Source organism: Callithrix jacchus, chromosome X (assembly GCF_049354715.1).
Source record: "Callithrix jacchus isolate 240 chromosome X, calJac240_pri, whole genome shotgun sequence".
NCBI lineage: Eukaryota > Metazoa > Chordata > Mammalia > Primates > Cebidae > Callithrix > Callithrix jacchus.
In genome coordinates, this window is record NC_133524.1 from 108316600 (window position 1) to 108335606 (window position 19007).

At 38.8% G+C, this 19007-nt stretch overlaps 1 protein-coding gene across 2 annotated transcripts in view; it reads right to left on the bottom strand.

Moving 5' to 3' along the window:
- TRPC5 (transient receptor potential cation channel subfamily C member 5) overlaps positions 1–19007 on the bottom strand; it is a 298330-nt gene that overhangs the window by 159374 nt on the left and 119949 nt on the right. For both annotated transcript variants that reach the window (XM_078363587.1, XM_078363588.1), the window contains 2 exons: positions 18055–18195; positions 6523–6921 (listed from right to left, as the gene is read on the bottom strand). In XM_078363587.1, coding sequence (XP_078219713.1) covers positions 6523–6900 — 378 coding nt within the window. In that variant the 5' untranslated portion in view covers positions 6901–6921; positions 18055–18195. The remainder of the gene's footprint in view (positions 1–6522; positions 6922–18054; positions 18196–19007) is intronic.

Consider the following 19007-nt stretch of genomic DNA (forward strand, 5'->3'; position numbering starts at 1 on the left):
GAATCTGCATTTTCACAAGTTTCTCATGTGCACAACAATTAACTTAGAGCTGGTTTTTAGCATACACAGACAAGAGTCTCCTCTCTGGATTGTGGCTGAATTTGCTCTTCCTGCTGACAGTACTCCTCTAGTGGTTTCTACAGTCAGTGGCTCAAAGTTAGCAAGCATAATAGACCAGAAATAGGTGGGCATTAGACCTTATGTTGTCTCAAGAATTTTGAAGTCTGAGACTAATAATTTCAGAGGATATACCCAACAAAAGTCAGAAATTTCCCAGGTTGTCAAAATCTACCCCTCAGTAAATAGGGTACAGAGATTAGCAAGTGGGCCAAGAGGGTCAGATTTCTGGAGCAGCAAGACCACAGAGTAACATATAACATACACACACATGTGCACACACACACACCCCTGTTTGGTGCAGAAAATTCTACCTGATAGAGTATCATCATATTTTTAAAGATTTGGTTCTCATTAAAAATGAAGGTCTCCGTATCAGTGTTGACCCCTGAAGTTACTGTCCGCTCCTTATGCCCAGCCCCTGACCTTTATCTGAGAGCGTTTTGATAGAATAAAAGAGGGGGAAGACCACAAGAGTCTGAGGTAAGGATAGAGCAGACAGCTTCTTACTGCTAGCCTGGAGCTAAAGTCCTTGCATGGTAAAGCCAAGGAAGGCAGTGGTTTATCTTCCCAAGAGTGATGGAGGTCAACTGTGCCCAATCTCCTGGAGAGAAAAGGGAGGGACTCAGTGAAAAAGGGCAGTTGTTTGAATTCCGTGTGTGGGAGAAGGGCCTTCCTGAAAATGGCTTGCCCATCTGAACAAAAGGCACTTCAGGAGGCCTGTGATTGCTCACATCCCTGATGGCTCCCAGGTAAACAAACTTTGTTTCTATCTCCCAGAAACACAGAGCTCCAGCACTATAACAGTTATAGTTACTGACATGACTTATCACAGTGATTGTCAGAGCAATTGAAGAAAATGAAATTTAGCAGAAGCTCATTGTGGAGGTTAGGTGGAGAGAGAGAAAGGGAGGAGAAGACTGCTGAAGAGACTTGGGAATGGAGCTGACAACTTTGTGGGTTTCTACATACAGTGTGATAGCTAAGTATGGACAAAGTAGGTCTTATATTGTCAATGTGTTTGAAAGGGTCCTGATAAAAACATGCCTGAGCCAAATAGCTTTACCCAGGTTCTATAGGCTTGACTTTCCACTTGGGTTCATTCCTATAAGTTAAGCACTACCTTTCCCTAGAGAGGTCATGCCTTTGATTTCACACTAGAATAAGTTTGCCTAGTGCATTTTTTCCTGATTGGCAGAGCTTCATTATTCACTAGAGCATGGAGGAAAAATGGAAAAAATGAGGACTGTCAAATGATAACTTGGCCCACTTTCAAAACTCAGATCTGGCATTATTAACCTCCTTCTTAGAACCTTCTCTGTGATCTCCTCATTCTCAAAACAGTAATGAAGTTAAATCAAGTTGAATATGAAAGTCCAGAGGTTTTTATTCAATCAGCAAGCCATGTGCTTTTCTAGAAAATTCACTTAACTCCTTCATTTTCCTCAGCAAACATTTATATTTCACCCATCATGTACTAGGCACTGGGTTAACTACTGATGAGAGAAACACGAAAACCACTGAGCATTAGATTTTTGCCTCACATTTGAAGAAACAATCTAATTACAGAGATCAGACATTTACGCAAGTAAGGCTAGCCAATAGTACAAAATGATGAGTGATTGGTGTCAAGTGAAGGGAAGAAGCCAATCAGCTGCAGATTCTCGGAGGTGGGCAAGGTCATTCTGGAGCCAGGTAGCTGGGTAAGCCTTAGTATACAATAACACATTAAATCACCCAGGCACTTGGCAGGGCTCTGGAAAAATGGAGAATAAAGCATATCAGTTTTAATGGGGATGGTGAGGAGGACTGAGTCAAGTCAGGAATATATTCACACCTCTCAGGTTTGCTAGTCATCCAAATCCTTGAGGCCCCTCCTTTCCAGAGGGCTGATGTATCCTCCATTGATCTACTTTGTCTCAGAACTTCTGTGCTGGGAATCCTGACTTACTTAGACTGCTAGGGAAGTAGTATGGCTTAGTGGTTAAGTGAGTGTGTTCAAGAGCTAAGCTGCTTGAGTTTGAATCCTGGCTCCCACATTTACTAATTGTGATCTTGGACCTGGACCTGGGACAATTGAAGTAATCATCCTGTTACTCAATTTCTTTTTTTGATAGAGTGTCATTCTGCCACGCAGGCTGAAGTATAGTGGTGCAATCTTGACTCACTGTAACCTCCACTTCCCAGGTTCAAGTGATTCTCCTGTCTCAGCCTCCCCAGTAGCTGGGATTACAGGGCTGTGCTACCAAACCCAGCTAATTTTTATATTTTTAGTAGACACCAGGTTTTGCCCAGGCTGGGCTTGAACTCCTGAGCTCAAGTGATCTGCCCACCTCGGGCAAATCCCAAAGTGCTGGGATTCCAGGTGTGAGCCACCATGGCTGGCCTCAATTTTTCTTATGGTAAAAAAGGGATGATAATAATACTGTCTACCTGACAGAGTTGCTAGGAGGATTAAATGGGATAAGCCATGTCAGATACTTAGCACAGTGCAGGTTGTATGTTACTCATTCACTAAATAAATATTTATGGAGTGTTGGTAATGTACCAAGAACTTTTCTAGTGATGTAATATAGTGGTGAACAATAAAGAAATTCCCACTCTCTTGAGTCTGTATTAAATGCTGATGGCGGAGGGGGATTCAGGCCTTTTACTCAAGGAAGTATACTATAACACTATGATATAGTGACTTTGCTTTTTGCTCCATCAATTACAATTCTTAGTCTGTGAGTTATAACTAAATTTACTTTCAGTCTTTTTGTTAGGCAGATATGAGAACCATGAATTTCCTTTAAACTCATCTTTGGCCATATAACATTGGATTTGATGCTGATTGTTTCTATTATTACTATTTATAAGTAATTTGCAATTTTTGTTTTGTCATGTACTATTTCTACTTTTTAGAATGTATTGAGGTATTCCAATTTTGATGATTTAGTATTTTTGTGCCCTACTATGTGCCTAATTCTGTGCTTCTAAAGAAGAGAAACAGTGAAGAGAGACCTGTCTGACTTGAGGGGTGTTTGGAAGGACAATCTTGGTCCTTTCAAGGAATACAAGACTGGAAAAGACCATTGCATGAGGGCATTGAGGTGCTAAGCTTCATGGATTGGTTTCTCCTCTGATGAGGAGACACTGTAGTTATTGAAAGTGTGGGGGTGCAGAAAATAATTTCCTAAAATATGGCACTTAAGCATCTGAGTCCTTTGAAAAGTGGAAAGGCCACTGGGTAAGTGGCTCATGCCTGTAATTGTAGCACTTCGGGAGGCTGGGGCAAGTGAATCGCCTGAGCTCAGGAGTTCCAGGCTGGCCTGGGCAACATGGTGAAACCCTGTCTCTACCAAAATACAAAATATTAGCCGGGCGTGGTGGGATGCGCCTGTAGTCCCAGTTACTCGGGAGGCTGAGGCAGGAGAATTGCTTGAACTTGGGAGGCAGAGGTTGCAGTGAACCAAGATTGTGCCACTGTACTCCAGCCTGGTGACAGAGCAAGACTCCATCTCAAAAAAAAAAGAAAAGAAAAGGAAAGGCCTCAGAAATAAGCCTCAGAACCAAGCTCTCTTTCTGACTTTTCTGTACCTCTTTGTCTCTCTGATCCTTTTTAAGGATACTGAGGGACTTTCTGGAACTTTCTTATCTGACTAAAAAAGCATCTTTCCAAAAGAAATGCAATTGTATTAAGACTGCCTCCCTAGAAATCTAATCAAATAACCAAGAAAGATCAACCATGGAGAAAAGACTGGCAGTCATCACCTTGCCTAGATGGACTTTTCATGTATTTTTCTGAGGGTAGCTGGAAGAGATTACCTAGGGGACTTTATCTGAATAATAAGAAATCATGAAGTAGGGAAAGGATACCCTTTTCAACAAATGCTGCTGGGATAATTGGCTAGCCACATGTAGGAGAAGGAAACTGGATCTTCATCTCTCACCTTATACAAAAATCAACCCAAGATGGATTAAGGACTTAAATCTAAGACCTGAAACTATAAAAATTCTACAAGATACTATTGGAAAAACCCTGCTAGATATTGGCTTATGCAAGGCTTTCATGACCAAGAACCAAAAAGCAAATGCAGTAAAGATAAATTGCTGGAACTTAATTAAACTAAAGAGCTTTTGCACAGCAAAAGGAGCAGTCGGCAGAGTTAACAGACAACCCACAGTGTGGGAAAAAAATTTTCCCAATCTATATATCTGACAAAGGACTAATATCCAAAGGCTACAATGAAAATCTCAAGCAAATAAACAAGAAAAAAAAAAAACATCAAAAAGTGGGCTAAGAACATGAATAGATAATTCTCAAAAGAAGATGTACAAATGGCCATCAAACATATGAAAAAATGCTCAACATCACTAATAATCATGGAAGTACAAATCAAAACCACAATTAGATACCACTTCAGTCCTGCTAGAATGGCTATAATTAAAAACATTAAAAATAGTAGATGTTGGTATGGATGTGGTGAACAGGGAATACTTTTACACTGCAGGTGGGAATGTACACTAGTACAGCCACTGTAGAAAACAGTGTGGAGATTCCTTAAAGAACTAAAAGTAGAACTACCATTTGATCCGGCAATTCCACTACTAGGTATCTACTCAGAGGAAAAAAAGTCATGATTCGAAAAAGATACTTACAGATGCATGTTTATAGCAGCACAATTAACAATTGCAAAAACGTGGAACCAACCCAAATGCCCATCAGTCAACAGGTACATAAAGAAACTGTGGCATATATATACAATGGAATACTACTCAGCCATAAAAAGGAATGAATTAATGGTATATGCAGCAACCTGGATGAAACTGGAGACCATTTTTCTAAATGAAGTAAGTCAGGAATGAAAAGCCAAGCATTGTATGTTCTCACTCATAAGTGGGAGCTAAGCTATGAGGATGCAAAGGAATAAGAATGACAATGGGCTTCGAGGACTCAAGGGGAAAGAAAAGGCGGTGAGGGATAAAAGACTACGAATAGGTGCAGTGTATACTGCTCAGGTGATGGGTGCACCAAAATCTTACAAATCACTGCTAAAGAACCTACTCATGTAACCAAAAACTACCTGCTCTCCAATAACCTATGGAAATTAAAATAAAAAAGACAACATTAGTTCTTATGCAGTTCCATCCCTCACTTTCCCTTAACTTGCTGGCAGCATCCAAAGAGAATCATTTATAAAACAATGTCTACTTCATACATTTCTGCCCTATGAAGAGACTATTTATGTCTCCAACATCTGCCCTCTCTGAGTTTCAGCCTTTGTGTATGGTTTCCATGTCCATGTGCATGTTCATACATTTTGTATGCCCTTTTCTCCTATTAATTTGCCTATTGTAAGTTCATTTTCAGTGAACTTTGAGACAGCAGAAAAGAAGCTGCAAAAGGATGTACAGGAACGACAAGCTTATAATGCTATTTTAGGGAGAATAAGGCAGAATTATTGCTCAGGTTTTCTTGAGAGAGGGGAACATGCTAGAGATAAGGAAGCCAGTTTAGAAGAGTTTTATATTAGTCTAGGACAGCAGTTCTCAAACTTGACTGTACATGAGAATCCTCCGGAAGGCTTGTTGGGGCCCCACCTCAGAGTTTCTGATTCAATAGGACTGTGGTAGAGGCCTGAGAATTTGCATTTCTAACAAGTTCCCCAGTAATGCTGATGCTGCCAGTCAAGGGACCATATTTTAGGGACCATTCATCTAACAGAGAGATGTTGGGAACCAGAGCCAGACTGGTGAAAGATGAACTAGAGAGGAGAGAAAGTTTGTGAAAGATATTTGGAAGGAAGGAACCACAGGACTTGGGGATTGGATATGGGGACAAGAGAGTCAGACAAATAAAAGATGACCCCAGAGTATCACACCTAGGTGCCTTGGATGATATGAGAATCCCAGAGGCAAAAACCCAAACATCTGGAGGTGGAGTGTAGTCACTTGACAGGTGCTGGAAAAATATATGAGGCCTTATATCCGTAAGTATTTGCACCACGGCGCTCAAGTTTAAAAGCCTCCTGTATTGGCTTAAGGAGAGAGACTGATGTGAAGCAGAAAGCCCAAGTCTGTATTTTGTCTCCCCTTTTCTAGAATATAACCCGTGAGTACAGGCGGAAACTGAAGATAGAAAGCAGGATGTATGAAGGTTAGAAGGGGCTTGAATATTCTGGAAACAAAGAACGTACCATTAGGTTGCTAAGTATGGGCAAACACAAGTAAGGAAAAGGTAAATGAGGAAAACTCGGCATGGGCCATGTAGGGTAGCTCTAGGATGCTACCTGAGATCACTGGTGCCATTTGTGAGATTGAGCTTCTCAATTCCAGACCACCTAACCTTCCCTAGTTTCAGCGCTTCTGACCTGGTGCCCTGTTGTGCCTGGCTATTTCTCAGTCTGTAGGAATTTCTCTTACCTGCTTCTCTCCACTGGGCCGCCTATAGCTGAGCAGAAGCTCCACAGCGCCCACCACTTCCTTGCGTATGGCATAGAGCAATGCATCACCCACATACACACTGTGGTTCAGCAGTAGCTCCATGATCTCCAGGTTCTCGTTCTCAATGGCAATGAGCAGGGCACTCCGGCCCAGGGGGTCCATGCAGTTGATGTTGACATTATAGTAGATCTCAGCCTCCTGAAGGGCCTGCTTCACAGTGGCATAGTCCCCCTTCTCCACAGCGTTGAGGAAGGCCTTCTCCTCCGCAGAGAGCTCTGTCTCAGCCCTCACAATTTGCAAGGGGATGCGGTCTCTGTACGGTGAGTAGTTGACCTTTTTGTAGTACAGTTGGGCCATGGTTCATAGCAATTTGGAAAACTGAGTGAGGAAACAGAGAAAGACCAAAAATATCCTTAGATACCTGGAGATCTCAAGTGGACAATTATGGAGGCAGTCTTGCTAAGGAGTTGAAAAATCCCAAATGACTTCAATGACACCATCGTTTTTCCTCTCACAAAGAAGTATAACAGAAAAAGCCCAGGTGTTGGGGTCATAAAGACCTGGACTTAAATCCTGGTTTTATGACTTCCCAGTTCTATGGCCTTCAATAAGTTACTCAAGCCCTCTGTGCTTTATTTATTATTACTAAGGTTATCAATCTTAATAATATTACTAGCAGTTATCAGTTAGTAACTGGCACAGGGTAAACCTCCTAAGATGTGGCATAAGCTGGTTCCTACCTTCCTTCTCTTCTGGTGCCTGAAAATACTACTGGTAACACCTCTGATTAGTGATGCAAATTTGAAGATCATCTTTGGCCAATTTCCTTCAGGCTCTAGGTCTGTGGTGTTGTGCAGATTTGCAAGATTACATTTGTAACTGCCCCAGATGCACACCCTGGATTGAAATCCTATTTCAGTGCTAACTGCAACCTTGCTTCTTGCTGCTGCTCACTGGGGGAAGGGGTATTTTTACTCCAATAGGCCAAAGCCAACTGCAAAAGGTAAGCAGGTACCCCCTGTGCCCTCTCATGAATTTTTCCTCTGCCATTTCAAACCAAAAGCTAACAGATCTGAGAATCTGTTTGATTAAATTCTGAGAAGTTGATGGTCTGTTTTATTTGTATCATACCTAAATCCAGGTTATATTTAATAGAATTAGTTTTAAAGTAAAAACCTAGTTACTGAGCTCCTACAATGTGTTTAAACTTTCTCTAGAGATGAAGGTGAAAAGACAGACTTTGTCTTCAATTGCATAGAATGAATCACAGTATCGAGCAGTTGCCTCATAGTTTACAGGTCAAATTTATACACATTCCTCATCAGCTCCCTGTTGTATCCCTGTGAAATGGGAATGATGATCTTCCCCAAGGGAGAAAACGAGGTTCAGATCTACTAGGTGATTGGCTCCACTTTCCCTCTCATCCCTGAGGCCTCCAGGCCTCTCTGGAGGCTGAGTTAGAATGGACCTATTCCAGTGTCTTGCATTACTTAACTGTTTTGCCAGCTAAAGTACCTGGCAATGTGATAAAGAGCCTCTTGTCTCACCTTCTGGATGTCAGAAAAGATGAAGACATGAAGCTTCCACAAACATTTACCTCAGTCTTCCAGGTAATGACATTCCTGCTTTGGCAAAGGGGGAGGCATATCTTATATCAAGTGGTATTTGCAACTCATGTGCTTGTGACCTTCTCGGAAGTTAGCATTTGAAGATGAGTGTTGCCTCTTGCCCTGAGCAGGCCCGAATGACAAATTTCTCTCCATATCTGGAGCCCAAGAAAACAGGGTGCTGTTTTACTGCCTCAAGAAGCACTGATACTTTCGTTCACTACTTTCAAGTAGAAAAAATAGAATAGCACTCTTCTAGCCACGGGGAGAGGATAGGAAACAAAACAGCCCTGCTCAGTGAAGGCTGGAGGTCTCAGAGAAAGTTTCATAAAGATGATACTTAAGCTAATCCTTGGAAGATGAATTAAGCATGAAAATGTGAGTGCAGTCTTGTTGCATTTTAATAGGACATAGGGATTAGAGGTAAGCTAAAATTCCAAGGTAACCACTCATAATCTTGGTATCCTCATCTGAAAAATGGTCTTGAACACTTGCTGTCCATTTGCCACTTAAGAGGCTACCATGGAAGAAAAGGCTAGATGTCCTTTCAGATGGTGTCACTGGTGGTGGTACTGCTACAGGGAGATCTGCAACCCCTTTAGTAAGGCACAGTTGTGGGGGAAGCAGAATAATATGTATCCCAGGGAAAGGTGGGAATGAAGGAAACTAACTCAATCGGTGCCCTATTATGTGCCAGGCACTATGCCAGAAGCTGGGGCAATAAAGATATAAAAATAATCCTTAGTTTTGAATAGTTAATATGGCCCAGGCATGGTGCTAGGTACTAGAATGGCACTATTACTACCACTGCTTCTACTAGTAATCATAATGAAGGCCACAGCAGTACCATTCATTGATTCTCACTATATGCCAGACGCATGGGTTAAAGTAGTGAAGAGAGACAACAGTAAAATCATGATAATTTGTAACTTGAGGCAAGTATAATTGGATGACATATAGTCACTTTAAAGTCCAGTTTTAATTTTCATCTTTTGCATTTGGAATTAGTCTGATCTATGTAATTTTCCATCGGGCTCTGTTATAAGAGGCCTCATAGCATTCCTCTTTAGAAAAAGAAATCTACAAAGGTTTGCCTAAGATTGTACTATTAGAGTCACTCTTGCTTTAAGGGACTACATTTCCAAAACTACCCCTGGATGAAATAATAAATCACGTGGTTAACAACTAGTAATATGTTAACATGAATTCCTTCATTGGGAAAGTTACTTTGGAATTAAAGCAATGTTGTCTGGCTAAAAGAACAGGGATGATATGATGGAGGGTAAAGGAGAGGTCTGGTATCCAGCCTTGGAAATCTGTTAAGTAGTCATGCCCACCTCTGTACTACGAATAGAGAATAATGTAAAAATGGGTTTCCTCCATTGTCTGTAGACATGCAGACTCATATAGATGTCTAATGACTTGCCTAATTCCTTGCCCTGTTCCAATCCTCACAGCTGCAGCCACTTGAACCTCACTTTAGCCTCAGCTAAAGAGGCCAATCCTTTCTCTGCATACTTACTGTTAGGTCTACTCTGCCATTATTCTCAGAACAAGTAGTGAGTGATGGAGTTTCTGGTATCTTTTAAGGAAATATTACTTGGAAGTTTTTTCCCCATTACCCTTTACCTTTATACTTGGCAGATGCACTCATCTGCCATTAACCTAAGCTAAGCCTCAAGGCATATTCTTAACTAAAGAAACAACACCTGTCAGTATTTAATGGCATTCTGCCAGTGAACCCCACTGGCAATGCGGTTCTCCAACCATGAAAGATTAAGAATGGTCTTAGAAGGCTTATCATGTTCTCTCTTTTCTTTGCTGCTGGCCAGAGAAGTTTGTCTAATAGAATCTGTGACATTTGTGGGCTTAAATTATGCGATTTAAAGGGCTAAATCGATGGACTTGGCAGAAGGCCAGGGCACAAAGTGGCTTTGACAAATCCCATCCCAGATTGCTGCCCAGCATAGGACTTCATCTGTGAGGAGGAAAGGCTGGCTTTCCACCTAAGAAAAAATCAGTACTTTCAGAGGGTCATGGTATCTGTTCATGGCCTGTACGGTGTGTCATGAAGACTAAAGCTTAAATGGTAAAACCCTTGTTACCTCTCACAGTTTTCTAAACTTATCTGTCTAGATTTCTATCTCTTCAGGGCCTTTCTAAGGCAAGTAAATTTAATCTGGTAAATTTGTATGATCTAAGGTGTGAATGACTGATAACACATTCAATAAATAATTCTTACTATATACCAGGCAGTATAATAGAAGCTGATGATAATGGCTGAGTGGCTTAAAGCTATACTTCTAGAAAAAAATCATATTTTAACAGGGACCTTGAATGAGCAGTCCAAAAAGTGGCTATAGTGGAAATTTTATGTAAAAGCACAGGGGTGAGCTGGTCATGGGAAAGTTATGGGGATGTTGATTTTGAGAGCATTTTGGCTTCTTTGAGATTATCACTTTGAGAACTAATTTAAATATAGTGACACTATTCTTTCCCTGAAAGGTCCAGATCTTCAACTTCCTGCAAAGAACTCACTCCAAAGTCCATCTAGAATAACCCCCAGCCCAATGAAAAAGTCCCCTTGACAGTATCCTTGTTAGGTGTGTGTTCAGTTAATGAGTATCTCCACAGATGGAAAACTTACCACTTCCTCACCTGCATGGTGAACACTGACTTTCAGCAAATACTCTCCTATGTTCAGCTAAAATCACCTGCCTATAACTTTTATCCTCTGGCCCAAGTTCTGCTGTCTACGGCAGCATCAAGCAGAGCTCCCCTTGATTACACATGACAACTTTCAAATGTTTGATGTCAGCAATAATGTGTCCCTCTACCTAACTATTCTCATTTTCTTCATTCTTATTAGATACTTTTTAGATTTTGGAGAATTCTACTGGTATGCTTCTAGTTATTCTTTGTTTCTCTTAAAGCATAATGTTCGGAAGTGAACACAGTACTCTCACAATGGTCAGGCGAACATTTATTATGCTGTGGCTTTTTTTTAACTTCATTCATTCATTCAGCAATGCTTTGTTGAGGTCATAGTGCTCCAACATCTTGGTTCAGGAGGGACTTTAAACAGTTCTATGTAGTGATATATTTGCAGTATTTTGTTTTTCATGCATATAAATTTTGTGACTCTAATTATTTCATTAATTTATAAATAAGGTGAGACTCAGCACCTATTCTGTCCTGGATACTGTGTGTACTAAATGTTTTGTATACATTATTTAAATTAATACTCACTTTTAGGCAGTTACCACGATTATCTCCCATCTTACAGATAAGGAACCTGAAGCACAGAGAGTTTAAGTAATATTTTAAGTTCCCAAGCCAGTAAGTGGTGGAAATGGGATTGGAGTCAAGCTTCTAGCTCCAGAGTCTACATTCCTGACTACTTCAATGAAGGCATATTCTTTTGCATGTTCCACAAAATCTATGAAGGTGCCAGCAATAGTATATATTCAGTGTTTCAGTTCAATAAATGCTTGCTGTATACCTACTATTTGTCATGCTCAGAGCACTTGGTAGTAGGGAACACAATTATGCATATATAAATGACATTGTCCTTGCCGTCAAGCAACTCCAGGTCCAGGGGGGAGACAAAAATGTAAAGAAGTTAAACATAGTACAAAGTGGTAGGGATTCTAATCGATAGTAGGGGTACAAAGGAGGAAGTGTGCAACTTGAACTGTTGGAGGTAAGGGAAGGCATCACAGAGGAGGTAATATTTGAGGTGTGTCTTGAAGGGTTGATAAGAGTTTCCTGGATAGCAATGATTTAGGGATGATCATTCTAGATTGTAGATACGGCACATGCTCAGATGTGGGTATATAAAACACAATGGTATTTAAGAGCACAGTAGCCTTCTGTCCTTTAAACCTGTCAAACCTGTCAAGCATATGATCACTTAGGGTTCCTTACACTTTAGTTTGCTGCCTATAATCCTCTTCTATAAAGCTGTACAGTGTTCCTCCTTTTGTATAGTTTCAGAACAAATGTCCTCTCTTCAGTGAAACCTTTCAAGACCACTATTTCAAGCCCCACACATATCATTCTCCATCTCATTATCCTAGTTTTTCTCCAACATTTTTTCAAGATAAGTTCTTCAAGAACTTCTCATTATTTGAATTGACAATATTTTCATTTGTTTACTATTTTAACATTTGACTCTCCCACCCAAATGTAAACTCCATAATAGCCAGTACCTCATCAATCTTTTATTCCCAGTACCTGGCATATCGTAAGCTCCCAATAAATATGTATTGAATTATTACATGAAAGTGTGGTGGGGATAGAGATGGGAGAATGCTCTGTGGGCAGAGCCCTGCTTTTGTTTGTGAGATTGACCACATCCCCATGCAGTCATGAGCTTGGGCAAGAAGCCCTACTTCACCTGAAAGAAAGAGTCTTAATTAGTCTAAGGCTAAGTTATTAGTTTGGTGCAAAAGTAATTGCATTTTGTGAATCTACACATGTAAGAAATTCAAGACCTCCAAGAAGGAAAAACGGAAAGAAATTCTCACTGAGACATATTACAATCAAACTGTCAAAAGCCAAATACAGAGAACCTTGAAATCAGTAAGGGAAGTGACTCATCACATCCAAGGGATGCTCAATAAAATTAATGTCCAATTTCTCTTCAGAAACTACACATAGAGATCCAAATTCAGTAGATGATAAGTTCTAAAAGAAATAAAAAATCTTCAGTCAAGAGTTCTATATCCTGCAAAATGATTTTTCTAAAATGAAGGCAAAACTAAGGCATTCTTAGACAAAAGCTGAGGAAGTTTGTTATTTACTGCTCTGCCCAACAATAGATGCTAAAGGAGCCCTTGAAATTGGATTGCAATTTGAAGTCATAAGAAGAAATAAAGAACTCTCATAAATGTAACTACATAGCTAAATTTAAAAGCCAGTATTATTTTACTTTTGATTTGTAAGCCCCATTTTTTTCTATATGATTTAAAAGACAAATGCATTGGTTTCATACATTTGTCTCTTAAATCATATAGAAAATAATATGAATCTATAGTGGACACATATGATGTAAAAAAGTTGTGACAATAACAGCATAAAGGAAAAGAGAGCCACATAGGAACAGTTATTTATACTATTAAAGCTAAGTTGTTATTAATTCAAGCCAGTTTACTGTATATTTAAGATGTTAATTTTAACTTCCATGGTAGCCACTAAGAAAATAGGAAATACCTAGAAAAGGAAATGAGAAATGAACTAATGTACATTACAAAAATTCAACTAAACACAAAATAAGGTAGTAATGAAGGAATTGAATAACAAAATATATGTGACATATAGAAAACAAATGGCAAAATGGCAGAAGCAATTCCAGTAATTACAATTCAAAGGATTTGGGTGAAGGCAATGGGACATAATCATGCCACATTTGGATATGTTGGTGTTTGAGGTTTTCTTTGGGGTGGAGGACATTAGGAGGAGACATCCAGTCAGCATCTGAAGCTTATCATTGAGAGCTAGTAATATAAAATTGGGACTCAACAGCATATTGATCAAAGGTTCTCAACACTGGCTACATATTAAATGCCGTTTTACAAATATCATGCTTAGGAACCCTTCTTCTCCACACTGACATTTTAAAATAGCTCCCCAGTGAATCTAACATGCAGCCAAGATGAAGTGTCATATTATAAGTGGTAACTGGAAATCTTAGGAGTTAACATGATCAGGAGGCAGAGTGCAAAGAGATCAGGGGAACTGGAGAGGAAATTTACTTAGGAAATTTACATACTACTTAGGATGGTAGTCTAGTACACTGTCTAGTACAGTAGCTACTAGCCACACGTGGCTATTTAAATAAATTAAAATGAAATAAAATAAATTCAATTCCTCAGTTGCATTAGCCACATTTTAAGGACTCAGTGGCTACATGTGGCTCATGGTTACTGTATTGGAAAGTATATACATAAAAGATTTTCATCATTGTAGAAAGTTTTATTGGATACTGCCAAATGACCAAAATTTCCCTTCTGTGTCTAAAATGACTATAATACAGGGGACTCTTTGAATTTTAAGGTTAAAATTGTATCTATATTAAAATTTTGATACTTTCTTTTGCATAATATATTTTCATGGCAGTGGATATGTGTGTTTTTATTTTTGTAAGCTTTTTCTTTTACTTCTCTCCAATGTCCAGGGGTGGTTTATATAATCACTGACATCTAGACTAAATAAATGTATTTTATTTTCACTTAGATGAAGACATGTGTAAAGATTATATACACATGTCACTCAACTGTATGGGAGATTTTATTTCCCTCAAGTCACTCAGCTGCATGGGGTCCCTCAAGTCACTCAGCTGCATGGGGGATTTTAAATCTGTTGCTCAACACTCATTATCACCTTGTCAGCATGATGTTACTTGAGGTAGTCAAGGTGAAAGCAGAATGGAATGACACTGGAACAGCAGATAATAAGCAGTGAAATTAGTTAAAAGTCTTGTGTTTGAATATTAGTCTTGGATTGGCTTTAATCCCAGATCCCACAGGCCATCAGAAATGAGCTTGTCCCATTTCCGTTGCCCCTTTATGTGACAATGTTCACACAGGAGCTTATTGGCCAAACTTCCTTAAATGGGGCAAAGGGACTACTTTACAAAATTGTTTTTAAATGATAACAGTTAGGGAATCTGGGTGAAAGGTACATGGGAGTTCTTTTTACTAATTTTATAACTTTTCTATGTCTCTGAAATTATCTCAAAATTGCAAACAATTACTTAAGCCAGCAAACCATGAATATATAAAATCAAACTATATAGCTTAAAATAAAGGAATCTTTAATGTCTTCTTCCCCTATGCATTTTAAAACAAACTCATCCTTAATACACATTTTTATACCCAGTTTTCTTAATATTGTGTAGGATTTTTTCATATGTAATTATCTGTAGTAACACTCTTCATATACTGCCCTTCCCACCACCAATTTCTCATGTGGGGAAGTGGCTCTGACAGGTGAAATTGAGACAGTATGCTTTCTACCATCATGTGTTAAAATACCTTACTAAAATGGCTACATAATATTTCACTGGGTCATGTCAGGTATACTACAATGTATTTAACTAGTCTCCAGCTTGGGAATATTTAAGGTTTCTTCCTTGATCTACATTGTTGTAAATGATCCTGAGATAGATATTTCTTCTGTACCTAAATATCTTCACATATATCCAGGTTATTTGCTCAGTATAGCTTCCTAGAAGTCAAGTTACTGGCCCAAAACCTGGGACCATTTTTAAAGCTCTCAATACATACTGCTGAACTTCTTTCTAAATTATTTTATTAATTTACCAGCAGTGGCTTTCTAAGGGGAAAGAAAACATATCAGAAATCTGAGGAAACAATCAACAGTTGACTGGATTAAAAAATGTGGAATAGTATGCAGCCATAAAAAGAAAGAAAGAAATGTCCTTTGCAGCAACATGGGGGGCACTGGAGACCATCATTCTAAATGAACTAACTCAGAAACAGAAAACCATACCATATGTTCTCACTTATAAGTGAGAATGAAGAAATGAGTACACATGAACATAAAGATGGAAATAATAGACACGGGGAACTCCAGAAGGGAAGATGACAGGAGGATAGGGTTGAAAAATTACCTGTCAGGTAGGGTTCACTGTTTGGATAATGGGTATGCTAGAAGCCCATTCCCCACCAGTATGCAATACACTCATATAACAAACAAGCACAGGTATCCCCAAATCTAAAATAAATAAATAAAAAAGAAATCCCAGGAAACAGATGTGAACCTCAGTTTCTTCATGCACAATGTATGATTTATGATCCAAAGTCCGTTCGTTCTCCCTCATACATTCTTAAGATTCTCTGATTCTGTAATAAATGAATAATGTGTCATGAATGAAGCACATTTAAGATGTTCCAACAGATGATACTTTCATCTTGTGAGAAAGATTGAGGAACTTCAACTGGTGGTCTGCAGATGTGGTGAAAATAGCAAGAGAACTCGAATTCAAAGTGGAGCCTGAAGATGTGACTGAATTGTTGTAATCTCATAAAACTTAAATGGATGAAGAGTTGCTTCTTATGGATGAGCTAACAAAGTGGTTTATTGAGATGGAATATATTCCTGGTGAAGAGGCTGTGAAACATTGTTGAGACAACAACAAAAGATTTAGCATATTACATAAACTTAGTTGATAAAACAGTGGCAGGGTTTGAGAGGATTGATTCCAATACCGAAAGAAGATTTACTGCAGGTAAAATGCTATCAAACAGCATTACATGCTACAGAGAAATATTTTATAAAAGGAAGAGTCAATCGATGTGGCAAACTTAATTGTCTTATTTTAAGAAATTGCCACAGCCACTCCAACCTTCAGCAACTACCACCCTTATCAGTCAACCTGATCAGTCAGCAGTCATCAACATTGTGGCAGGACCCTCCACAAGCAAAGAGATTATGACTCACTGAAGACTCAGATAATCGTTAGCATTTTTTAGCAATAAAGTGTTTTTAAATTAAGGTTTGTATATTGTTCTTTAAACATAATGTTACTGCATACTTAATAGGCTAGAATATAGTGTAGATATTTTATATGCATTTTATATGCACTGGGAGATGAAAATGTTTGACTTGCAACATTCACTTTATTGCAATCGTCTGGAACTGAACCCTCAATATCTCCGAGGATGTTTGTATAAGCATTTGAACATCCCTCTGTTTCAGGGCAGGACTTTGTTAAGTGAGTTCCAAATTTACCTGCTTTTTTTTCCAGTTATAAAAATGCATGGAGGATATCAATGTCTTGAGCATTGCTAGCACTAAATGAAATTGTAAAGATCAGTGTTAGCTGAAGTTAATGGGTGGTGGTTAGGAAAGGTATATGAAAGAGGTAGAAATTGAGCTGATTTTCAAAGGCTGGGTAGGATTTAGACAGATATAGGAGTAGAGAAAAATTCTGTTGTATGTTGTATGTGGGGTGGGGATGGAAGTCAAAGGTGAGAAATGGTACTATCTTGGATAGGACAGTGTTTAGGAAAAGGGGGAAGAATGTAGGAATAGGTAAGCTGGACCTACTTTTTGGAGGATATTGAACATTTGGTTGAGAAGCTATGACATGATCTTATAGGCATTGAAGAGATACTCTAGGTTCTTAAAGAAGTGATCAAGAAAGCTGTATGTTATAAGGTGACTCCTGCGGCTGTGTCAATGGTGAACTAGAGTAGGAGAGACTGGGACTGTGTCATAAGTTAATAGATTCTATCTAAAATGGTGGCAGTCTTAATGGAGAAGAAGAGAATTTTAGAGTTATTGCAAAGGAAGATTTTAAAAAGCCTTGGTAATGAATCTAGAGAATGAAGCATAGGGGGAACCTTAAAATGATATTCAGTTTTAAGCCTTGGAGACTGGAAGAGTTATAGTGCTGCTATCTGTGTGACTGAGAAAGGCCATTCACTTTCCAGGAGAATCTGAGTTCCTATTTCTTCATGACTTCCAATATTCTTCAGAGATGCTTAATTTGCTTTTTTGGTTTTCATTTGGCAGAAACTTTTAACATTTTAACTTTGTTTCTCTGCCCCAGAGAGTTCTGCCAAATAATGATCTTAAATGCTTAAATGCACTGAAGAAGTTCTGCTGAGTACTCCTTAATACTGCAATCACCTTCAGTGTGACTATCTCATAAATTTCTCATTTTGCATATTGGGTCCTCTAAAATCAGGTCAACCTTATTGTTACCCAGAGAGTTTTACTTTTGTACAAGGTCATGTTTCCTGCAAAGCTGGTTAATTCCGCACATTCCTGCCTGCACTAACACACATTAACACTTAAAATATTACAGTAGAACAGCTTCAAAATAAATGAGAAAAACTTATCAGGGAACTTACGTGGAAATAATGGTACATACCTCTATTTGTAAATTGGTGCAGTTTAAAAATAGTGTCCTGGGAATTAGGAGACGTGGATTGTAGTACCAGCTCTGCCACTAATTTGAAGTATGAACTTAGGCAAGTCACATTACCACTTCTTTATGTCTTCATTTCCTTTTCTGAAAAATGAGGGGGAAAGACAAGGTGATTATTATCGATGTCAGCCCTAACATCAACTCTTTATTAACATGATAAGTGTTTGCAAAGTATTACCAAAAATTATGGTACTTAGAGACTACTGGGTTAGATACAGCATCAAGTGAGGACACATTTATCAGTTAGCTATTTCTTTTTTCTAGGGAGACAGGCAAATAGGATGATTCAGGCTAAAAGAAATGAAGTTTGAGATTCAGTTATCAGTTTAGGCTCTTTTCTAGATATACTAGATAATCCAGATAGAATCTCAATTCCCTTTGACACTGGGGTAGGGGCAATCCAAGTTAGGATTATAAACCTGTATTCCAAAGGTAGTACATATTGACTCAGAGATGGAGTTGCTCTGATTTTATGAGGTCTATTGACTGTAGCCTCTTGAGTACTGTTTCCCAGAAATAACAATCATACTACTCAAAGCCATCTTAATGAGTTGTTGTGATCAGTGTGATTTCCATCTTAAGGGAAACCAGCCCCAAGATCTTTCCTCTAATAGAAATTCTGAGGAGTATGTTGTTATAAGAGGTTTTCTTCCATTGTGTCCCTTCCAAAAATTAAGACTATTCCGAGAGTCTCTCTATTGCCTACTAATGATTGCTTATGATTCTATCATTCATAACTTAACCTCAGCATTTCAGAAATTTGGATGAAAGATCAACCGGAATTCAGGATGCTCTTTGTGGGCCCTATAAAATATTGCTATAAGTTTAATTTCTTTAAGCGTATAATCTAGTTCTTCAATATCTGCTGAGCCCCCAAGTAAATAAAAGAGCATACT